Source organism: Mauremys reevesii, linkage group 3 (assembly GCF_016161935.1).
Source record: "Mauremys reevesii isolate NIE-2019 linkage group 3, ASM1616193v1, whole genome shotgun sequence".
Classification (NCBI taxonomy): domain Eukaryota; kingdom Metazoa; phylum Chordata; order Testudines; family Geoemydidae; genus Mauremys; species Mauremys reevesii.
This window is the reverse complement of record NC_052625.1, coordinates 207571889-207596185: the sequence shown is the minus strand read 5'-3', so window position 1 is coordinate 207596185 and position 24297 is coordinate 207571889. Positions and strand designations below refer to the sequence as shown.

General features: G+C 54.8%; 1 protein-coding gene across 1 annotated transcript in view; it reads right to left on the bottom strand.

Moving 5' to 3' along the window:
- Positions 1-24297, bottom strand: part of SLC30A3 (solute carrier family 30 member 3) — a 39259-nt gene that overhangs the window by 2497 nt on the left and 12465 nt on the right. The window contains exon 6 of the mRNA XM_039531508.1: positions 19166-19271. Coding sequence (XP_039387442.1) covers positions 19166-19271 — 106 coding nt within the window. The remainder of the gene's footprint in view (positions 1-19165; positions 19272-24297) is intronic.

The following is a 24297-nucleotide window of genomic DNA, read 5'->3' as shown; positions in this document are numbered from 1 at the left end:
ACAAACAAGGCTTGTCTATTGCTAGAGCTTTGATTCAAAGACCAAAAAAGGACCTCAGGAATTGAATTCAAGTCTGTCTGTATATTGATCTTTCAACCAGCTCTCTCTCTCTCTCTCTCTCTTTTCTAATAAATGTTAGCTTAGTTAATAAGAATTGGCTGTAGTGTGTATTTTGGGTAAGATCTAAGGCTATGGCTAAGCTGGGAGCCGCGCTCCCAGCGCTGGGGCTCTGACCACACTGGCGCTTTGCAGAGCGGCAACTTGCAGCGCTGGAGGGGGTGTTTTTTCACACCCTGCTGCAGCGCTGCAAATCTGCAAGTTTAGCCATGGCCCAAGTTATAATTGGACCTGGGTGTGTGGCTGATCCTTTGGGGTTGGAAGAACCTTTTCTTTTGTATGGTGAGATAAGATTTTTCAGGAATCATCATCATATGTTTGACAGGTGTGTCTGGCCGGAGGCCTGAGGCTGGGCACTTTAAGGGAACTGCGGGGTTTGGATTCTGAGTAACCAGTGAGGTAACACAGAGACTGTTCTGTGCTGGTTGGTAAAGCTAAGAATTGGAAAATCCACCAGCGTTTGGGGTTTGTCTGCCCCATTTTGTTTGCAGTTCACCCTGTTTGAGTGACCTCAGCTGGCTCCCCCGGGCAGCACCGTCACAGGGGGGTTGGATGGGTGGGGATTCTGAGGGGGCAGTCAGGGGTGGAGGTGTGTGGATAGGGGTCGGGGCAGTCAGGGGACAGAGAACAGAGGGGTTGGAGAGGGGGTGGGGGTCCCGGAAGGGGGCGGTCAGGGGACAAGGAGCGGGGGGGGGGATGTTGGTTGGGTGGGGGGGTTCTGAAGGGGGCAGTCAGGAGGCAGGAAGTGGGAGGGGGCGGATAGGGAGCAGGGGCCAGGCTGTGTGGGGGGGCACAGTCTTGCCTACCCAGCCCTCCAGACAGTTGTGCAACCCCAATGTGGCCCTTGGGCCAAAAAGTTTGCCCACCCCTGGGCTACCACGTCGGCCTGAAAGGCAGCCAGGAGCCAGCACAGTCACTGCTGCCCTGGGCTGTTTGGGCCTGTGGGTCACTGCCCTGGGTTTAACACATGGGCCCACTGGCCAATGGACTGTCTGGCTTCAGCTTCCAGTCACTGGATTTTGCCAGCCCCCCACCCCCCAGTTTAGAAAGCCCCATAGCACCCAGGCTTTTCTCCCCATGCTGCTGGGACGCTTATGAACACTCTGCGTGCCTCAGTTTCCCTCCACACTTTGCATTGCTGCCCAGTGGCTGCAGCAGGGTTGCCGGCGCTGGTGGGGCAGAGCAGGAGATGGGCCGTGTTCCTGGGGAGGGGGGGCTGGGGGCCATTAGGGACTGTCGATGACAGTGCCCAGAACATTCCCACCCAGCAAAGCCCAGAAGAAGGAGATCTCTCATCTGGGACTGAGAAAGGAGAGAGAGACAGAGCCTGACATGGAGTCCATAGCATCTGGGCTGGCTGGCTGCACTGCCAGCTGGCAACTGGATATGGCTTTTGTTTCTCTTGCTAACTTAAGGACTTCCTGGTGCTGTGTCCAGGTGACTAATAAACCCTGCTCTGTTTGGAAAACACTGCCTGGTGTCATTGCAAAGCCTGGCCAGGGTGCATCAGTCCCTGAGGCGTGGAAAAGTCTCTGACTAAGAGTCTATCTCAGCTGGACAGAGCTCACTGCATGAAGCAGGAGTGCTGGAGCCAAGAGGCTCAGTGTGTGGGGCTGGGGTGGGGGGGACGTGGCGCACCCATGGGAGCCTCCACGAGCCTGTGCCAAGCGGGGGTGGCTTCCCTCCTGCTGCTCCGTGACAGCCTGACAGGCTGCTGGGGGGTGGGGGGGCTTGTTGGGGGCACGGGGTGAGTGCTCGGGGGATGTCGGGTGATTGCAGTGGGGAAGGATGTCGGGGTGATGCTGGGGGGAATGTCGGGGGGCAGGATGTTGGGTGATTGCTGGGGGGCAGGATGTCGGGGTGATTGCTGCAGGGATGTTGGGGTGATGCTGGGGGGGTGATTGCAGGGGGATTGTTGGGGGGAATGTCGGGGTGATGCTGGGGTGATTGCAGGGGGGGCAGGATGTTGGGTGATTGCAGGGGGGCAGGATGTTGGGATGATTGCCGTGTGGGAGGATGTCGGGGTGATTTCTGCGGGGATGTCAGAGGGATTGCTGGGGAGATGTTGGGGTGATGCTGGGGGTGATTGCAGGGGGGCAGGATGTTGGGGTGATTGCAGGGGGGCAGGATGTCAGGGTGGTGCTGGGGGGCAGGATGTCAGGGTGGTGCTGGGGGGAATGTTGGGGGGATGTTGGGGTGATTGCTGGGGTGGAGGTTGTTGGGGTGATTGCAGTGCGGGAGGATGTTGGGATGATTGCTGGCAGGATGTCAGGGGGGATTCTGGGGGATGTCAGGCTGGTGCTGGGGGGAATGTTGGGGTGATGGAGTGGTGCTGGGAGGCTGGTTGTCGGTGGATTGCTGGGGGATGTGGGTGATTGCTGGCAGGATGTCGGGGTGGTACTTGAGGGAAAGTCGGGGTGGTGCTGGGGGACAGGATGTCAGGTGATTGCTGGGGAGATGTTGGGGTGATTGAAGTGGGGAGGATGTCAGGGTGGTGCTGGGGGTTGTTGGGGCAGGATGTTGGGTGATTGCTGGGGGCAGGATGTCAGAGTGATTGCTGGGGGGATGTCAGGGTAATGCTGGAGGGGTGATTTCTGGAGGGTGATTTCTGGGGGGCCGGATGTTGTTTGATTGCTGGGGAGAGGATGTTGGGGTGACTTCTGGGGGACAGGATGTCAGGTGATTGCTGGTGGGATGTCGGGGTGATTGCAGTGTGTGAGGATGTCAGGGTGGTGCTGGGGAATGTTGGGGTGATGGGGTGATTGCTGGGGGGCAGGATGTCAGAGTGATTGCTGGGGGGATGTTGGGGTGATTGTTGCAGGAGAGGATGTCGGGGTGATTGCTGGCAGGATGTTGGGAGGAGGCTGGGGGATGTCAGGGTGGTGCTGGGGTGATTGCTGGGGGCAGGATGTTGGGTGATTGCTGGGGGGATGTTGGGGTGATTGCTGGGGGGCAGGATGTCGGGTGATTGCTGGGGGGATGTTGGGGTGATGCTGGGGGTGATTTCTGGGGGCAGGAGGTCGGGTGATTGCTGGGTGGAGGTTGGGGTGATTGCAGTGGGGAAGGATGTCAGGGTGATTGCTGGGAATGTCTGGGTGATTGCAGGGGCAGGATGTTGGGTGATTGCTGCGGGATGTTGGGGTGATGCTGGGGTGATTGCAGGGGGCAGGATGTTGGGGTGATTGCAGTGTGGGAGGATGTCAGGGTGGTGCTGGAGGGAATGTTGGGGTGATTGCTGGGGAGCAGGATGTTGGGGTGATTGCAGTGGGGATGTCAGGATGATGCTGGGGGGCAGGATGTTGGGTGATTGCTTGGGGGGAGGATGTCAGGGTGATTCCTGGCAGGATGTCGGGGGGAGGCTGGGGGATGTCAGGATGGTGCTGGGGTGATTGCTTGGGGGCAGGATGTTGGGTGATTGCTGGGGGGATGTCAGGGTGATGCTGGGGTGGTGATTGCTGGGGGCAGGATGTCGGGTGATTGCTGGGGAATGTCAGGGTGATGCTGGGGTGGTGATTGCTGGGGGCAGGATGTCGGGTGATTGCTGGGGATGTTGGGGTGATTGCTGGGGTGCAGGATGTCAGGGTGATTGCTGGGGAGATGTCAGAGTGATGCTGGGGGGTCATTTCTGGGGTGATTTCTGGGGGCAGGGTGTTGGGTGATTGCTGGCAGGATGTCGGGTGGTTCTGGGGGCTGGATGTCGGGTGATTGCTGGGGATGTTGGGGTGATTGCTGGGGGCAGGATGTCAGGGTGATGCTGGGGGTGATTTCTGGGGGCAGGATGTTGGAGTGATTGCTGGGGCAGGATGTCAGGGTAATGCTGGGGTGATTTCTGGGGGTGAGTGCTGGGGCAGGATGTTGGAGTGATTGCTGGGGGCAGGATGTCTGGTGATTGCTGGCAGGATGTCGGGGTGGTTCTGGGGTGATTTCTGGGGCAGGATGTCAGGGTGATTGCTGGGGTGATTTCTGGGGTGATTGCTGGGGGCAGGATGTTGGGTGATTGCTGGCAGGAGGTCGGGGTGGTTCTGGGGCAGGATGTTGGGTGATTGCTGGCAGGAGGTCGGGGTGGTTCTGGGGGCAGGATGTCGGGTGATTGCTGGCAGGAGTTCGGGGGTGATTTCTGGGGGCAGGAGGTCGGGTGATTGCTGGCGTGATTGCTGGCGGGGCAGGAGGTCGGGTGATTGCTGGCGGGAGGTCGGGGTGGGTCTGGGGGGCGGGAGGTCGGGTGATTGCTGGCGGGAGGTCGGGGTGGGTCTGGGGGGCAGGAGGTCGGGTGATTGCTGGCGGGAGGTCGGGGTGGGTCTGGGGGCAGGATGTCGGGTGATTGCTGGCGGGAGGTCGGGGTGATTTCTGGGGGCAGGAGGTCGGGTGATTGCTGGCGGGAGGTCGGGGTGGGTCTGGGGGCGGGAGTCGGTGATTGCGGGCGGGAGGTCGGGGGGGGGCTGGGGGGCAGGAGGTTGGGTGATTGCTGGCGGGAGGTCGGGGGTGATTTCTGGGGTGGGATGTCGGGTGATTGCTGGCGGAGGTCGGGGGTGATTTCTGGGGCGGGAGGTCGGGTGATTGCTGGCGGGAGGTCGGGGTGGGTCTTGGGGGCAGGAGGTCGGGTGATTGCTGGCGGGAGGTCGGGGTGGTTCTGGGGGACAGGATGTCAGGTGATTGCTGGCAGGATGTCGGGGTAATGCTGGGGGGAATGTCGGGGTGATTGCTGGCGGGCAGGATGTTGGGTGATTGCTGGGGGCAGGATGTCAGGGTAATGCTGGGGTGATTTCTGGGGTGAGTGCTGGGGGCAGGATGTTGGAGTGATTGCTGGGGCAGGATGTCAGGGTAATGCTGGGGGTGATTTCTGGGGGTGAGTGCTGGGGGCAGGATGTTGGAGTGATTGCTGGGGGCAGGATGTCTGGTGATTGCTGGCAGGATGTCGGGGTGGTTCTGGGGGTGATTTCTGGGGGCAGGATGTCAGGGTGATTGCTGGGGTGATTTCTGGGGGTGATTGCTGGGGCAGGATGTTGGGTGATTGCTGGCCGGCGGTCGGGGTGGTTCTGGGGGGCAGGATGTTGGGTGATTGCTGGCAGGAGGTCGGGGTGGTTCTGGGGGCAGGATGTCGGGTGATTGCTGGCAGGAGTTCGGGGGTGATTTCTGGGGGCAGGAGGTCAGGTGATTGCTGGCGGGAGGTCGGGGTGGGTCTGGGGCGGGAGGTCGGGTGATTGCTGGCGGAGGTCGGGGGTGATTTCTGGGGGCAGGAGGTCGGGTGATTGCTGGCGGGAGGTCGGGTGGGTCTGGGGCGGGAGGTCGGGTGATTGCTGGCGAGGTCGGGTGATTGCTGGCGGGAGGTCGGGGTGGTTCTGGGGGCAGGATGTCGGGTGATTGCTGGGGCAGGATGTCTGGGTGATGCTGGGGTGATTTCTGGGGTGATTTCTGGGGCGGGAGGTCGGGTGATTGCTGGCGGGAGGTCGGGGTGGGTCTGGGGCAGGATGTCGGGTGATTGCTGGCGGGAGGTCGGGTGGGTCTGGGGCAGGAGGTTGGGTGATTGCTGGCGGGAGGTCGGGTGGGTCTGAGGTTGGGTGATTGCTGGGAGGTCGGGGTGGTTCTGGGGGCAGGATGTCGGGTGATTGCTGGGGCAGGATGTCTGGGTGATGCTGGGGTGATTTCTGGGGTGATTTCTTGGGGCAGGATGTCGGGTGATTGCTGGCGGGAGGTCGGGTGGGTCTGGGGCAGGAGGTCGGGTGATTGCTGGGGCAGGAGGTCGGGTGATTGCTGGCGGTCTGGGGGCAGGAGGTCGGGTGATTGCTGGCGGGAGGTTGGGGTGATTTCTGGGGGCAGGATGTCGGGTGATTGCTGGTGGGAGGTCGGGTGGGTCTGGGGCGGGAGGTCAGGTGATTGCTGGCGGGAGGTCGGTGGGTCTGGGGCGGAGGTCGGGTGATTGCTGGCGGGAGGTCGGGTGGGGTCTAAGGGAGGTCGGGTGATTGCTGGCGGGAGGTCGGGGTGGTTCTGGGGGCAGGATGTCGGGTGATTGCTGGGGGCAGGATGTCTGGGTGATGCTGGGGTGATTTCTGGGGGTGATTTCTTGGGGCAGGATGTCGGGTGATTGCTGGCAGGAGGTCGGGTGGATCTGGGGGCAGGAGGTCGGGTGATTGCTGGCGGGTGATTTCTGGGGGGTGATTGCTGGCGGGAGGTGGGGTGATTGCTGGCGGGAGGTCGGGTGATTGCTGGGGGGATGTCAGGGTGATGCTGGGGGGGGGATTTCTGGGGGGTGATTTCTTGGGGGCAGGAGGTCGGGTGATTTCTGAGGGGCAGGATGTCGGGGTGGTTCTGGGGGGCAGGAGGTCGGGTGATTGCTGGCGGGAGGTCGGGTGGGTGATTGCTGGGGGGATGTCAGGGTGATGCTGGGGGGGTGATTTCTGGGGGGTGATTTCTTGGGGGCAGGATGTCGGGTGATTGCTGGGGGGCTGTTGGGGTGATGCTGGGGGGCAGGATGTCGGGTGATTGCTGGGGGGATGTCAGGGTGATGCTGGGGGGGTGATTTCTGGGGGTGATTTCTTGGGGGCAGGATGTTGGGTGATTGCTGGCGGGAGGTCGGGGTGGTTCTGGGGGGCAGGATGTCGGGTGATTGCTGGCAGGATGTTGGAGTGATGCTGCAGGAGGCAGGTTGTCAGGGTGGTGCCAGGATAGATCGGGCTGTTGGGGTGATGCTGGGGGATGGCTCTGGAGGGGGCAGGGGAGACTTGCTAGGGCACCCAAGAGGCTGGGACAAGCCCTGCCTTTGAGCGACACAGGGCTCAGCTGGGTGTGCCAGACAATGACACAGAACTGCGCCCGTGCCACAGCATCCTGCCTTGTGTCCTTCCCTTTGCGTCTCAGAGCTGCCCCAAAGCCACCCCAGGTTGGGGCAGGTGACTGGAAACCCACCCGTGACACAGGGGAATTTTCTGTGCTCTTTTTATGATGTTTGGGTGTGCCTCAGTTTCCCCGGAACGTTGCATTGCTCCCCCGGGTCGGGCAGGGGTGGGGTTGGCTCGCAGGGCAGGCGACGAGCCCGAGGTGGGTGGACTGAACCGTCAGCCCGGAGCTGGCTGATCGAGGGGCCCAGAGACCCAGCGCAGCCCCAGCGAGTCCTGGCTCAAGGCTCACAAGGGGCTGGGCAGAGAGGTGGGAGGGGTGCAGGGGAGCAGGAGGGCTGTCGGAGACACAGCCCGAACACGGGGTCCGTGACAGCCGCACTGGGCGGCCCAGACTGGACTCGCTTTTACCTTCAGCTCTCTGGCTACACTAAGGGCGTCGTCTGCCGTGTCTGTCTGCACTGTGAGTGTCACTGCAAACACTGGGCAAGGGGCACCGAGCCCCCAGGCTCTGGCTCAGCTGGACTCGCTGCCCGGAGCTCCAGGGGCAGGGCCGGCTCCAGGCCCCAGCATGCCAAGCGCGTGCTTTGGGCGGCAAGCCATGGGGGGCGCTCTGCCGGTCGCTGGGAGGGCGGCAGGCGGCTCCGGTGTCCTCCCACAGACGTGCCTGCGCAGGGTCCGCTGGTCCCGCGGCTCCGGTGGAGCATCCACAGGCACGCCTGCGGGAGGCCCACCGGAGCCGCAGGACCGGCGACCGCCAGAGCGCCCCCCAGCAGCGTGCCGCCCTGCGTGGGGCGGCGAAATGGCTAGAGCCGCCTCTGCCCAGCAGCCCAGTCTCAGGAGGCGGGGAGGCCGCGTGGCTCACCCTGGGGGAAGAGAGAGACCCTGGGGGGTCTGGATCACTGCAGGCCCCTCCCAGAGACTGTTCCCAGGCTGGGGCCTAGCCCGGCCCTGGGGGTCCCTGACAGGTGGTGGGAACAGTGGGATGGTGAATGCACCGGTAGTGTCGTGCAGTAAGTGACGTGCAGCAGGAAAACAAGGGTAGGCAAAGGAAACAAGAAAATGGCGTGTAGCCCCTCCCTGAGAGGGACGGCGCAAGCCTGTGCGGGGAGAGACGCTGCGTGTGGGGAAGCTCGACAGGGGGCAGCTGGTTGCACGGCTGGAGAAAGACGGTTGATCCGAGAAGCAGGTTTCAGGCCCAAGTGGGGTTCCCAGAGGGTCCCCGTCCAGCAGGGCGTCCTCGGCGCCTGGCTCCCTCCATGCCCTGGCTCCCTGTCCAGCAGGGCGTCCTCGCGACCTGGCTCCCTCCATGACCTGGCTCCCCGTCCAGCAGGGCGTCCTCGCGACCTGGCTCCCTCCATGACCTGGCTCCCTGTCCAGCAGGGCGTCCTCGCCACCTGGCTCCTCCACGACCTGGCTCCCCGTCCAGCAGGGCGTCCGCCACCTGGCTCCCTCCATGACCTGGCTCCCCGTCCAGCAGGGCGTCCTCGCCACCTGGCTCCCTCCATGACCTGGCTCCCCGTCCAGCAGGGCGTCCTCGCCACCTGGCTCCCTCCATGACCTGGCTCCCCGTCCAGCAGGGCGTCCTCGCCTCCTGGCTCCCTCCATGACCTGGCTCCCCGTCCAGCAGGGCGTCCTCGCGACCTGGCTCCCTCCATGACCTGGCTCCCCGTCCAGCAGGGCGTCCTCGCCACCTGGCTCCCTCCATGACCTGGCTCCCCGTCCAGCAGGGCGTCCTCGCCACCTGGCTCCCTCCACGACCTGGCTCCCCGTCCAGCAGGGCGTCCTCGCCACCTGGCTCCCTCCATGACCTGGCTCCCCGTCCAGCAGGGCGTCCTCGCCACCTGGCTCCCTCCATGACCTGGCTCCCCGTCCAGCAGGGCGTCCTCGCCACCTGGCTCCCTCCATGACCTGGCTCCCGTCCAGCAGGGCGCCTCGCGACCTGGCTCCCTCCATGACCAGGGAGTCCCTGGCGCCCTCCATGACGTGGCTCCCCATCCAGCAGGGCGTCCTCGCCACCTGGCTCCCTCCATGACGTGGCTCCCCATCCAGCAGGGCATCCTCGCCTCCTGGCTCCCTCCATGACCTGGCTCCCTGTCCAGCAGGGCGTCCTCACAGCCTGGCTCCCTCCATGACCTGGCTCCCCGTCCAGCAGGGCGTCCTCGCCACCTGGCTCCCTCCATGACCTGGCTCCCTGTCCAGCAGGGCGTCCTCGCCACCTGGCTCCCTCCATGACCTGGCTCCCCGTCCAGCAGGGCGTCCTCGCCACCTGGCTCCCTCCATGACCTGGCTCCCCGTCCAGCAGGGCGTCCTCGCCACCTGGCTCCCCAGCGATGGAGTTGAAGTGCTGGGAGCTGGAGCAGCCCGTGAGATGCAGTGAAAACACGAGGAAGCAGGAGAGGCGGCGAAAGCGAGAATGGGGGCTGGAGAAGCCGAGGGCGAGAGGACCCACTGAGGGGAAAGTGAAGAAAGGCCCCAGGATGCCAGTTCTAGGGGAGCCTGGATCCCAACTTGTTGCCCAGTTGGAGGAGGGTGGGATATCGGTTCCCACCTCCCTGCCTTTGAGGAGGCCTGTGATCGAACCAGGCTGACCCCGCGGGCCAGCTCCACGTCTCACCCCCTTGCTCGGTCCCAGAGCCATAGGGGAGCCCAGCCAGATGGGCGGAGCCAAGACTGGGGACTAGGAACAGTTCAACCAGGCTCCGCTGCTCACGTCTGAATGGGCACCTGAGGCTTATGGGGACAGGTTTTGGGGTGTGCAGAAGACCCTGGGGCTGACCCACATGGAAGCCCCCCCCCCCGCTGGGAGGAGCTCCCCACAAATGGGGTGTGGGGAGGGCTCACTGCACTGAAGGATTTGTGTAACCTGGCTGGGTCGGAACAACTCCCGGAGATGTGTCCCTACGAGCCTAGGCCGTGGGTAGTGGACAGGAAGCCGAAGGGTCTGTGCCACGCAGGCCGGTGGGCAGATCACTTTGGGGACAGTCGGTCTGGGGATGGAGAGACCCGAAGGGGATGGGCCTAAGCCTGGGTGCTGGGAGAGGGATGTGGAGATGCCCCGGAAGTGGGACTGGGGTAAACCCAAAGGGGGGGAGCAGAACGTGGGTTGACTCCTCCAAGGGGTCTCAGAGCCCTGAGCTGTGATGTCTGTAGGAAAACAGGGCGTACGTGGGCAGAAGCCCAAGGTTAGTGGCACTGGGGCCACACAGAGCCCGTGGGGGGTGAGCTGGGGAAGGCCCAGGGCACAGAGCCTGGAGCTCCGGCTCCGAGAGGGACGATGTGACTGACCCATGGAGGGAAGCAGCCATCCAGCCAGCTCCTCAGGGGCACAGGGGGTGGCAGACGGGTGCTGATTTAGGGTATCGAGAGAAGGTGCGGACCTGTCCCTCTCCACTGGTTAAAGACAGAGCTGATTAGGCTTCATAGAGAGTCTTTTGTTCTGTTAAGTGGCTGCTGCAGCTGAAATCACTGATAATCAGGTCTAAGTGCTTAGTCCTGCTGTGGGACAGTGTTTCTGTGGAACAGATGGCCCAGACTGCACTAGCAGGGAGGTTCCCCCACTGAGAGCTCAGCTGAAATCACTGAGAGCCGGTGGAACCTCAAGAGACCAACTCGCAGAGGTCACAGGGGCAGGTGGCAGCAGATGGTGACTGCGCAGGGCCATTGGCAACAGAGTAGTGGAGTGACCGGTGGCACAACGAACAGCCGTGGCAGAGCGAACAGTGAGCAGCTGGAGGAACGAGCAGGGGGCCTCCTTGCCCCCCACCTGGGAGGTGAACTCACATGAAAGCACCTCTGAACTCTGAGTCTCCACTGACCAAGGACAACACCGGTGAGTGTTAATGAGGCTGTTAAGAATGCTGGAGACACAACACAGTTCATGAGAACAAACATGGCTGTGGCACCGTACTTTCTATTTAAGCAAGAGATACCACACACTACAAACTGGAGGCCAATGTTAAGGGCATTGTCACTTGTTCATCCTGAAGTTGAACACGGTTCCGAACAAGACCAGTGTACGCTCACTATCTTTCTGCAAGAAACTCAACTGACTGGCTAGAAGCATGTGGTGCAACAGTGAAAGACTCAACAGTTGAAAAAGTGAAGAACTCTCTCACAGCATTCAGACAATGTGCGTACATGGCTGACGAATGCACCGATGCAAATGGGCATCAAGTCATTATGTATGTTATCTTGATGTCAGGAGTAGACCAGTAGATGCATTTCTAGATGTTCAAGTTATAGAAGAGACATTGGCTGCATCTGTGACAACCCACATCTTAGAGTTAATTGGACCCCAAACAGATGGCTGCTTGTGCATTTGATGGCGCTGCAAACTTCTCTGGAAGACATGGTGGAGTACAAGCTTTGCTCAGAGAAAAGTGTAACCCTAATCTCTCCTATACACACTGCAGAGGCCATCTTCTCCAACTAGCACTAGTATGAGCTGCAGAGTCTTCAAAAGACATTAAAAAAGCTACAAATGTAATGGCTTCATTATATTATTTTTTTCAGCAAGAGTCGAAAAAGACTGACTATCTTGGAAAATATAGAAGACACACTGGGACTGAAGTTCAAATTAGTCCAACCTGGGAAAACCCGCTGGCTTTCTCATGAGTGATCCTTAGCTGTTGTCTTAAAATTACTCCAGCCGTTATTACTGGCTTTGGAAAGTATCTACCAAGATGGGATGGATCTAAGTAGTGAGGCTGGTGGATGACTTTTGCTACTATGTTCAGAGAAGACTATTGCCATTCTCCCTCTTGTAAGTCTACTGTTGAACAATTAAACAATGCCATCCAGGCATCTGCTACAGCAGTAGTAGATCGTTGTCCAGCAATAGAAGCTACATTTGGATCAATCAGAGAGCTCTCCACTGAACAAGTACTGGAAGAAGCAAAGACTTCAGTCCAGAGGTTGACTGATGAAGGCATTTATATTGAATCCTTAAGTGAAGACGACAAGTGTTTGTTAAGCCAGCTGGAAAAAGTACAGACTTGATTCTTAAAAATCTACAACAGTGACTTCTAGATTCTACTCAACCTCTACGCAGCTTTTACAGACGCCTGTCCTAGAAAACACCAACAGTTGAGTGGAGTGAGGCACTACCAGCAATGGGGCTGCCATGTGCTCAGGACAGAATAGAGAATTTGAACACAGAGTGGAATATCATACGATGAATGAATGAAGATTTGACTTCGACTTCTTTTTTATCATCGCTAGTGGCTCAACCCAATCTTTGTGCTCTGTTTCCTGGGGTGAAAGACGTAGGAATTAATCTCTTGCTACTCCCAGTCACAACAGCTACAGCTGAGGGTTCTTTTTCATCAGTGAATAGAATTTTGTGTTCTGAAAGAAGTCGCCTTCTGCCTGATCATGTGACTGAACTAATGAGCATATCAGTTGAAAGAATGGAAGTACCGGACATACGAGAAGACACAAAGATGAAGACATTGCATTCATAAGAGCATAAGTGATCTCTCTCCTGCCATCCATCTCCATCCTCTGACGAACAGAGGCTAGGGACACCATTCTTACCCATCCTGGCTAATAGCCATTTATGGACTTAGCCACCATGAATTTATCCAGTCCCCTTTTAAACATTGTTATAGTCCTAGCCTTCACAACCTCCTCAGGTAAGGAGTTCCACAAGTTGACTGTGCGCTGTGTGAAGAAGAACTTCCTTTTATTTGTTTTAAACCTGCTGCCTATTATTTTCATTTGGTGACCCCTAGTTCTTGTATTATGGGAATAAGTAAAATAACTTTTCCTTATCCACTTTCTCCACATCACTCATGATTTTATATACCTCTATCATGTCCCCCCTTAGTCTTCTCTTTTCCAAGCTGAAGAGTCCTAGCCTCTTTAATCTTTCCTCATATGGGACCCTCTCCAAACCCCTAATCATTTTAGTTGCCCTTTTCTGAACCTTTTCTAGTGCTAGAATATCTTTTTTGAGGTGAGGAGACCACATCTGTACACAGTATTCGAGATGTGGGCGTACCATGGATTTATATAAGGGCAATAATATATTCTCAGTCATATTCTCTATCCCCTTTTTAATGATTCCTAACATCCTGTTTGCTTTTTTGACCGCCTCTGCACACTGCGTGGACATCTTCAGAGAACTGTCCATGATGACTCCAAGATCTTTTTCCTGACTCGTTGTAGCTAAATTAGCCCCCATCATATTGTATGTATAGTTGGGGTTGTTTTTTCCAATGTGCATTACTTTACATTTATCCACATTACATTTCATTTGCCATTTTGTTGCCCAGTCACTTAGTTTTGTGAGATCTTTTTGAAGTTCTTCACAATCTGCTTTGGTCTTAACTATCTTGAGTAGTTTAGTATCATCTGCAAACTTTGCCACCTCACTGTTTACCCCTTTCTCCAGATCATTTATGAATAAATTGAATAGGATTGGTCCTAGGACTGACCCTTGGGGAACACCACTAGTTACCCCTCTCCATTCTGAGAATTTACCATTAATTCCTACCCTTTGTTCCCTGTCTTTTAACCAGTTCTCAATCCATGAAAGGACCTTCCCTTTTATCCCATGACAGCTTAATTTACATAAGAGCCTTTGGTGAGGGACCTTGTCAAAGGCTTTCTGGAAATCTACGTACACTATGTCCACTGGATCCCCCTTGTCCACATGTTTGTTGACCCCTTCAAAGAATTCTAATAGATTAGTAAGACACGATTTCCCTTTACAGAAACCATGTTGACTATTGCTCAATAGTTTGTTTTTCTATGTGTCTGACAATTTTATTTTTAACTATTGTTTCCACTAATTTGCCCGGTACCGACGTTAGACTTACCGGTCTGTAATTGCTGGGATCACCTCTAGAGCCCTTTCTAAATATTGGCGTTACATTAGCTAACTTCCAGTCATCGGGTACCGAAGCCGATTTAAAGGACAGGTTACAAACCTTAGTTAATAGTTCTGCAACTTCACATTTGAGTTCTTTCAGAACTCTTGGGTGAATGCCATCTGGTCCTGGTGACTTGTTAATGTTGAGTTTATCAATTAATTCCAAAACCTCCTCTAGTGACACTTCAATCTGTGACAGTTCCTCAGATTTGTCACCTACAAAAGCCAGCTCAGGTTTGGGAATCTCCCTAACATCCTCAGCCGTGAAGACTGAAGCAAAGAATCCATTTAGTTTCTCTGCAATGACTTTATCGTCTTTAAGCACTCCTTTTGTATTTCAATTGTCAAGGGGCCCCACTGGTTGTTTAGCAGGCTTCCTGCTTCTGATGTACTTAAAAAACATTTTGTTATTACCTTTGGAGTTTTTGGCTAGCCGTTCTTCAAACTCCTCTTTGGCTTTTCTTATTACACTCTTGCACTTAAGTTGGCAGTGTTTGTGCTCCTTTCTATTTGCCTCACTAGGATTTGACTTCCACTTTTTAAAGGAAGTCTTTTTATCTCTCACTGCTTCTTTTACATGGTTGTTAAGCCACGGTGGCTCTTTTTTAGTTCTTTTACTGTTTCTTAATTTGGGGTATACATTGAAGTTGGGCCTCTATTATGGTGTCTTTAAAAAGGGCCCACGCAACTTGCAGGGATTTCACTTTAGTCACTGTACCTTGTAACTTTTGTCTAACTAACCCTCATTTTTGTATAGTTCCCTTTTGAAATTAAAGGCCACAGTGTTGGGCAGTTGAGGTGTTCTTCCCACCACAGGGATGTTGAATGCTATTGTATTATGGTCACTATTTCCAAGCGGTCCTGCTATAGTTACCTCTTGGACCAGCTCCTGCGCTCCACTCAGGATTAAATCTAGAGTCGCGTCTCCCCTTGTGGGTTCCCGTACCAGCTGCTCCATGAAGCAGTCATTTAAAGTATCGAGAAATTTTATCTCTGCATTTCGTCCTGAAGTGAAATGTTCCCAGTCAATATGGGGATAATTGAAATCCCCCCACTATTATTGGGTTCTTAATTTTGATAGCCTCTCTAATTTCCCTTAGCATTTCATCATCACTATCACTGTCCTGGTCAGGTGGTCGATAATAGATCCCTACTGTTATATTTTTACTAGAGCATGAAATTTCTATCCATAGAGACTCTATGGAACCTGTGGATTCGCTTAAGACGTTAATTAACAGAGTTGTGCAAAATTATAACAAACCACGAAGGTTGTAGCTGTCGTGCTTCCCAGCAGGCTGGAGCAGTGAACTGTAATTTGTGATGGTTTTAAAACACGAGTTAAATCTAATAAAATGGTCATGAAACATTTTCAGTTGTTACTATGGTGCCATACAGCCCCCTTCACCCTCACGGTCTCACCCCTCATTGGCCCTGACCCCCCCCCCCCCGATTTCAATTCCTGGGGAAACACTGGCGCTGTCCCGGCTAGTGGCACCGAGATCACTTACCGCTAGATTGCGTCTGTGCTGCAGCCTTAGCTAGGGACTAGCTGGCTTTTAGCTCAGGCAGTAGAGAGGCTCATGCACTAAGCTCCAGAGGTCCCTGGTTCAATCCTGCTCACCGCCACCCAGGGTCCGGCGGCGTTACACCAGCCCGGCCTGACCTCGCTGGGGAGCAGAGGCAGAGCTGAGCCCTGTGCTGGCTGAGAGCCCGGCTGAGCACAGGGAGACCTGGGCAGGGCGAGGGCCGGACGGGTTTGCCCTGCCCAGGGGTGAGAGAGGCCCCAGTGAACGGTAAAGCTGCTGGAGGCTGATGCTGGTAGACCTGGTACCACAACTGCAGGCATCAGCTAAGAACTGACAAACTCGTAGCTGGCGCCCTAGACCGGCCCCTGTAGGTGAGTGTGGCCCACAGCAGGGGCAGACTGACGAGGAGGTGTGGGGCTTACTCCCTAACATGCTGCATGACTCTCCCTGGCGATGGTGGCTCTGACCACGTGCCGCCAGCCACGGGAACGGACCCACCCAGGATGGTGCTCAAACGGCAAGCGGGCCATTATTAGCCAAAGCTTTGTTAATAGTCCCCTGCCCCCATGGAGAAGCGCAGCAGCCTCAGCCCACCGCTCTGCAGGCTGGAAGAGGGAAAGAAAAATCATGGATGTGAAGATTTTTCATCTTGTCGCTGTCTGAGCCCTCACGGGGCCAGAGACACGAAACTGGAGCCCGAGCCCCCGGGGCTGCCCTGAACGCCTGTGAAGTGACAGCTCACTGCAGCTCTTCACTCGCTGGCGGGAACCTGGCACTTGGTTAACAAACCCGTCGATTCCAGAACTGCCTACAGGGGCTGACATTGGTGTAAGAGCCAGGGGGCCGATTGTCCTGGGGTAAGAGCAACCTGAATGGGGGGTGATTTTTGGGTTCAGTGACCACTGATCACTCGTGCAGTTTGTCGGGGGGGCCAGGCAGGATGGGGAGCTCCAGGGCGTGGCTGGGACTCCCTGGGGAGACTGGTGCAGAGCCCTAGAAGTTTGTATTTGTTACTGGCTTAGTGATCTCTAACTGTAGGCCCCTCTGCCAGCTGGGGGGGTCTGCCCTGCTTTCGCCAGCCTGCTCTAAGGGCGGCACTTGCGGCCGTGAGCCGCTCCAGGCAGCCTGAGGCTGGGAACAGACACTGGGCAGCAAGCCACCAGGAACTAACCTCATTCGTAGCTGAACCCAGTTAGACTTTGGGACTTCCCAACATCCCCTGGCGAGGGGTTCCACAGGTTGACTGTGTGCTGTGTGAAGAAATACTGCCTTGTGTTTGTTTAAACCTGCCGCCTGTTAACTTCATCGGGTGACCCCTGGTTCTCGTGTTGTGTGAAGGAGTAAAGAACACTTCCTGATTTACTGTCTCCCCACCAGGCATGATTTTATAGACCTCTGTCATCTCCCCTTAGTCATCTCTTTTCCAAGCTGAACAGTCCCAGTCTTGTTAATCTCTCCTCATATGGCAGCTGTTCCAGACCCCCCAATCATTTTTGTTGCCCTTTTCTGAACCTTTTCCAATTCTCATACATCTTTTTTTTAGATGGGGCGACCAGAGCTGCACGCAGTATTCAAGCTGTGGACGTACCATGGATTTACATAGTGGCATTATGTTATTTACTGCCTTATTATCTATCCCTTTCCTAACGGTTCCTAACATTCTGTTCGCTTTTTTGACTGTCACTGCACGTTGAGCAGATCTTTTCAGAGAACTATCCACGATGATTCCAAGATCTCTCTATTGAGTGGTAACAGCTAATTTAGACCCCATCATTTTATCTGTAGAGTTGGGATTATGCTTTCCAATGTGCATCACTTTGCATTTATTGTGACGCAGCAGCGAGCGGGCGGACTGACCTGGGAATGTCGTCTAGTTTTACTGGGGCTGCCTGCATGGGGGATGGGAGAGCAGGAGGTGACTTTAGGTGAGGGACAGGACCTGAGCCTGTAACCTGAGCCAGGAGGGGGGTGGGACTAGTCGACTCCTTTGCCCGGGAAACTGGACAAAGGGAGAGGGGGAGAGAGCCTGCTGGAGGGTTTTGGTTTCAGTTTTGGGCTGGCTGGGAGGAGGCAGGAACCCCCAGTCTGGGGTCTAAGCTCCCTGCCGCCCAGAGGGACCTGGCTGAGGGGTCCTGGTTGTACCTACAAGCCCTGCTTGGGACCGTGTTCCTGTCGTCTAATAACCCTTCTGTGTTACTGGCCGGCTGAGAGTCCCGGGGAATCGCAGGAAGTGGGGGGTGCAGGGCCCGGACTCCCCAACACTCCGTGACATTTATCAACCTTGAATTTCATCTGCCATTTTGTTGCCCAGTCACCCACTTCAGTGAGATCCCTTTGTAACGCCAAAGCAGACGGCAAAGAGTGAACTATCTGGAGTAGTTTGTATCATCTGCAAACTTTCCCACCTCACTGGTTCCCCCTTTCTCCAGATCTTTATGATATGTCCTCTCTCCATTCTGAAAACCGACCATTTATTCCTACTTACTCTGCTTAAGAGCCTTTGGTGAGGGACCTTGTCAAAGGCTTTCTGAAAATCTAAGTACACTATGTGCACTGGATCCCCCTGGTCCACATGCTTGTTGACCCTGTCAAAGAATTCTAGTAGATTGGTGAGGCAGGATTTCCCTTGACTCTTTCCCAACAAATTGTGGGTTCAAACTTCTCCCAGGATGTTGGTTAAAGGAACCCTGCTTAGTTCAGTCGTGATGGGGAAGAGATGTTACAAAGGAGGAATTTTCTGTACTATTTTTTATAAATGCTATGTGTGCCTCAGTTTCTCCCATACTTTGCATTGCAACCCAGCACGGACCCAGAGGGGTGATGGCTTAAGATGATCTGTTGTGGGGGGCGGGTTGTGGGGAGGTCAGGGGTTTGGGGTGATCTGTCGGGGGCAGGTTGTGGGGAGGTCAGGGGTTTGGGGCAATCTGTCAGGGGCAGTTGTGTGGGTCGAGGGTTAATCTGTCGGGGGCAGGTTGTAAGGTCGGGGTTGGGGCGATCTGTCGGGGGCAGGTTGAGGGAGGTCGGGGTTGGGCGATCTGTCAGGGGCAGGTTCTGGGGAGGTCAGGGAGTGGGGTGATCTGTCGGGGAGTGGGGTGATCTGTCAGGGGCAGGTTGGGGAGGTTGGGGGTTGGGGCGATCTGTCGGGGGCAGGTTGTGGGGAGCAGATGAGCGGGTTGTGAGAAGGGGGCGGTTGGGGCGACCTGTCAGGGGCAGGTTGTGAGGAGGTGGGGTTGGGGTGATCTCTTGGGGCAGGTTGTGGGGAGGTCAGGGGTTGGGGCGATCTGACGGGGGCAGGTTGGGGAGGTCGGGGGCTGGGGCGATCTGTCGGGGGCAGGTTCTGGGGAGGTTGGGGGAGGTTGCGGCTGCCGTAGCTCAGAGTAATGTTGGTTTTTACAACAGAGAATCTGCCCAGCTCCCTTCTCAGTGAGACCCTTTGCCAAGCAGCCCTGCCCCTGTCCCCAGCCCCGGCCCCAGCCCCGGCCCTGCCCTTGCCCGCAGCTCTGCTCCCTGTCCCTGTCCCCAGCCCCGGCCCTGCCCCTGTCCCCAGCCCCGTCCCCAGCCCCGGCCCTGCCCGTCCCAGCCCCGGCCCTGCCCGTCCCCTGCCCGCAGCACTGCCCCTGCACCCAGCCCCCGGCCCTGCCCTTGCCCGCAGCTCTGCTCCCTGGCCCTGTCACCCAGCTTTGCACCCAGCCTCCCCTGCCCTGTGCCCCCTGCCCTGAGCCTGCCCCCGGCCCTGCCTCCTGCCCTGCCCAGCAGTCGCAGCCTCTGCCCGCCGCCCCCTGAGCTCCCCGTGCGCCGTGCCCCCAGCTCACCTTCCATGAGCACCCGGAAGACGTCCCTGAGGATGGTGACGGTGGAGCCCAGCACGAAGACGGAGAAGAGGAAGGTGCTGATGGGGTCTGCGATCTTGTACTGGGGCTGCAAGGGGCAGGGTCGGGGTTATGCCCGGGCAGCCGGTGGATCCCCAGAGCCCCCCCCCCAGCGAGGGGTCAGACCTAGGAGTGGAACCCAGGAGTCCCTGGCCCAGCCCCACTGTCCCCTCAAGCTGGCGGGGGAGGGCACCGAGGGAACGTGGCAGCAGAGGGCAGTGGGCAGAGCCCAGCATGGGGAGCTGGCAGGGGCTCTTCCTTGGGGCTGGGCAGCAGGGTCCCAGCGAAGGGGCCTGTGCGGATCTCAGTGCATTTCCCCCGGGCAGGTCCTGTTCCCCGGGACAGGCAGGAGCTGCAGTGCAGGATCACTGGCCTGCTCCCACCGCAGGAGCTCAGGGCGAGGCAGGGAGCGGGGCACACGGGTGTCTGTGCACAGGAGAGCCCATGAGGGAGGGGGCAGGTGGGCCCCACAGAGGGCGGGACGTGGGAAGAGGGGTAGGGGGCAGCGCAGGGAGGGCCATGGTTAGCCGGGCACCAGGCGACGCAGGGAGGGAGGCGGTTAGCGGGGGCGGCAGACGGAGGGAGGTGGAGGGAGGGAGGTGGTTAGCAGGGGCACTGGGGGGCGGGCGGAGGGAGGCGGTTAGCAGGGGCGGCAGACGGCGCAGGGAGGGAGGTGGTTAGTGGCGGTGGTGGATGGAGGGAGGCAGACGGAGGGAGGCGGTTAGTGGGGGCGCCAGGTGGAGGGAGGCGGTGTGACGTTATGACTGTGATATAATATCTCATTGAAAGGTGACAGGGCCAGAAAGAGTTAATTAACTCACCGACTGACCTGACCCATGGGTGAACCTTGAGGACGGGTTAGGAAGATATGTAAATGACTAGAGCTTTGAAATGCAAGTTGGCATTGTTAGAGGTAGAAGGGGAGATGTTTGCTCAGGTCTTGGGATGCAAGCAAACAAGTCTTGTCTATTGCTATAGTTTTAATTCAAAGATCAAAAAAAGGAATATTAACATTTATAATGATACTTGAGTAAAATAGTATTATTGTCTCTGTGTCTCTTTGAAGGTTGTGCTAACCTGTATCTGAACTGTTTAATGGGTAAATTACTCTGTGCTAATTGCCGGGATGTTTGGGAGAAGGAGTTGAGCCTATTGTTTTCTCAGGCCGAAAGGCTGCTGGAAATGTATAAGAAGCCTGGGACACGATCCTTCTTCATCTCAGATCTGCTTTGGGTTTCAAGAGGGGGAAACCTTAAGCCATAAGGATTGAGATCCCCAGTCATTGACTGGAGCCACCCTGAATATGGACATTGGACTATAACCTATGGACTATTTCTAAAGGGACTTTTGGCAACTACAAGCTCATCTCTGCTGTGTATCTGAACCTCAAGAATTGAATTCAAGTCTGTCTGTAGATTAATCTTTTAACCAACACTCTCTATCTTTTCTTTTTTAATAAATTTTAGCTTAGTTAATAAGAATTGGCTATAGTGTGTATTTTGGGTAAGATCTAAGTTATAATTGGACCTGGGTATGTGGCTGATCCTTTGGGATTGGAAGAACCTTTTCTTTTATATGATGAAGTAAGATTCTCAGGAATCATCATCATATCTGACAGGTGTGTCTGGATGGAGGCCTGAGGCTGGGCACTTTAAGGGAACTGCGTGGTTTGGACTTCTAAGTGACCAGTGAGGTGCTGTAGAAGCTGTTTTGTGCTGGTTGGTAAATCTAAGTATTGGAATAACCACCAGCGTTTGGGGTTTATCTGCCCCGTTTGGTTTGCAGTTCACCCTGATTGAGTGACCTCAGCTGGCTCCCACGGGCAGCACCGTCACAGTGGCGTAGTCGTGCTAGGATCCACAGAACCAGGTCAATTAAGCTTTGGGTCAGAACCCCACGCTATCCAAATTGGAATTTTGGTATTGAGAGTTTGGTTGGTTAAGGAGCAGTTGCAATGGATGAGCAAAGAGCATATGAGGGTCTTGACAAAAAAGCCCTGGAAGATCTGTGTTCAGAAGAGGGGATAAGCTTTAGAAAGAAAGCTACAAATCAAGAAATGAGAGATCTGTTAACGGCCAGTGATCAGGAGGCAGGAGCACGGCCCTTACCTGATGCTACAGAAAATGCAGAAACAATTAGAATAAATAAGGCAGCAAATAAACTGCAACTGGAGCATGAACAGAAACTAGCAGATCTTCGATTGCTGGAAAGGCAAAAAATAGCTGAATTCGAAAGAGAAGCTGCTGAAAGAGAGAAAGAAGCTGCTGAAAGAGAGAAAGAGGCTGCTGAAAGAAAGAAGGAGGCTGCTGAGAGAGAAGAAAAAGCTCGTAAGGGGCGTCTGAAGCTGCTGGCTGCTGAGGAGGAGACTCGCAAGGTGCAGCAGGAGACTCACAAGATGCAACAAGAAACTGCTAGACTCCAGCTCCAAGTCAAAAAAGCAATGGAAGAACAGCAGAGACTGTATCCTCTTAAAAGTCCAGTTTATAACAATGTTGATATGTGGTATTATTCTGGGCAGTTTTCTGTGTTTAACCAGTTTTGCTATGGCTGGGGAGATGGGAGTTCTAACCTGGGGAGAAATATCTGTTTGTCTGTGCAAGAAAGCAGTGTGTCTGGGAATGAAGTTTCTGAATGTCTGTCTGATGTCTCAGATCTCATTGGGGAGGAAAATGTTTCTCAGGAGCAGATTAAAATGGATGGTCAGGTGAAAGCCCTAACTGAGGAAGGAGAGGGTAGATCTGTGATGGGTAATGGATTGGTGGCTAGTACAGCTTGTAGAAGTGAACCTGAAATGGGTAACTGTAATTTGCTAAAAGTAGCTCAGTGTAGTGAAAAGAGCAGCAGCTTATCTGTTGGGAGAGGCAATGTGCCTGGTAGGAAAAGTCTGGATAAGCCTAGGCAGCCTTGTGAGCTAATGGCTTTGTCTAGTCAGCAGTTTGGAAAGGGAGGGATAGTGGAAAATAAGTGTCCCTGTCCCTTACCTGTGCCCTGTGTGGAGAAATGTGACAGTGAAGGCAATGTGCCTGTGTCTGTCAGGGGTATTGACTTGCCTATGGAGGGAGCTACCCCAGTCTCCAAGCAGTTGTCTGTGAACAGCCCTATGTGCTGGGACAAGGGAAGTGAAATCCCAAGCTGTGTGTCTGGTGAAGGAGAATGTGTCTCCGGCTATTCTGTGTCTGTGGAGCAAACAGAAGGGGCCTTTCAGCCTGTAATGGTTAAGGGTAATTCAGTTGTCTCGGAGTTGGTTGTAAATACAGCTAAAGCCCAGGAAGGGAATAATCCTGAGTTTGTGTCTGCTGGGGAGAATGGCACTGTGACTAGGTTGCATCCAGTTAGTGTCATAGCAAGGTCCCAAAGACCAGACAGTTCTGGTGCTTGTAGTTTGCCAGTTGCTAATGTGTGGTTGGAAAAGGGTGTAGCAACTCTGTCTGATCAGGGTGATACCCTAGCCAGGGCACAAGGAGAGCATGAAGGTGATTTAAGTGTGTTACCTACTGACAGTTTGACAACTTGTAGCAAAAAGGAAAAGATTCCTGAACTGGTTCATGGCCAAGGAAAGGAAATTGCTTCTAACCTGTTATCTAGAAAGTCTGTAGGTTTGCCTAAAAGGGAATTGTATAAAAATCTGCCTGTTGGGCCTGAGGTGATCATGAATGTAAGTAAAACCCAGAAAGAGTCTGTTGTGGCTCAGAAAAGTGTTCCTTTAGAGCAAGCCCTGGGTGAAGAGGGTAAGAGCAGAATTTCTGTGAAAGGTAAATTGTTGCTTAGAGAAGCTGCTAAGGAGAGAAATCCTCCTGGTAATCTGTGCAAGCAGTTTACTGCGACTAAAGGGTGTGAAAGTAATTTAATCAAAAAAGTGTCAGTTCCTAACAGCCAAAAATTTTCTGTTGTAAATGGATCCACTGACTTTCCTTTTGAGAGATCCAGTGTGGGCAGCTTTGAAAAGGTCTCAGATGGAGTAAGAGCTGTTAAGAAAGTTGAGCAGCCCTATGACCAAGTGGCTGGGTGTGGCCAGCGTGTTGGGAGGACAATGGTGTTGGAACAGGACTGTCTCCAGGCTGATTCTGTGAGTGAGCAGTCTGTGCTTCAGGGGCTGAGGACAGATTTGGTTACTGGTGTGTCAAAGCGAATCCAATCCATTATTGTTCTAAGCGAGTTTTACCTTGAGTTCATAAAAAGATTCAATCATGTTATTAAACATGAGTTGGGTAAACCATTTCTGTTATACAGTGACATGGCTTCTAACCCAATGCAAGCTGTAATAAGACAAAACCCAGAATGGGGAGCTTTTGGGATGCAGTCAGTGATGTTTGTGTCATCCCTTCCTGCATCAATTTTGCGTTGGGGGTGTGACGTTATGACTGTGATATAATATCTCATTGAAAGGTGACAGGGCCAGAAAGAGTTAATTAATTCATAGACTGACCTGACCCATGGGTGAACCTTAAGGACGGGTTAGGAAGATATGTAAATGACTAGAGCTTTGAAATGCAAGTCTGCATTGTTAGAGGTAGAAGGGGAGATGTTTGCTCAGGGCTTGTGATGGCAGCAAACAAGTCTTGTCTATTGCTATAGTTTTAATTCAAAGATCAAAAAAAGGAATATTAACATTTATGATGATACTTGAGTGAAATAGTGTTATTGTCTGTGTGTCTCTTTGAAGGTTGTGCTAACCTGTATCTGAACTGTTTAATGGATAAATTACTCTGTGCTAATTGCCGGGATGTTTGGGAGAAGGAGTTGAGCCTATTGTTTTCTCAGGCCGAAAGGCTGCTGGAAATGTATAAGAAGCCTGGGACACGATCCTTCTTCATCTCAGATCTGCTTTGGGTTTCAAGAGGGGGAAACCTTAAGCCACAAGGATTGAGATCCCCAGTCATTGAGTGGAGCCACCCTGAATATGGACATTGGACTATAACCTATGGACTATTTCTAAAGGGACTTTTGGCAACTACAAGCTCATCTCTGCTGTGTATCTGAACCTCAAGAATTGAATTCAAGTCTGTCTGTAGATTAATCTTTTAACCAACACTCTCTATCTTTTCTTTTTAAATAAATTTTAGCTTAGTTAATAA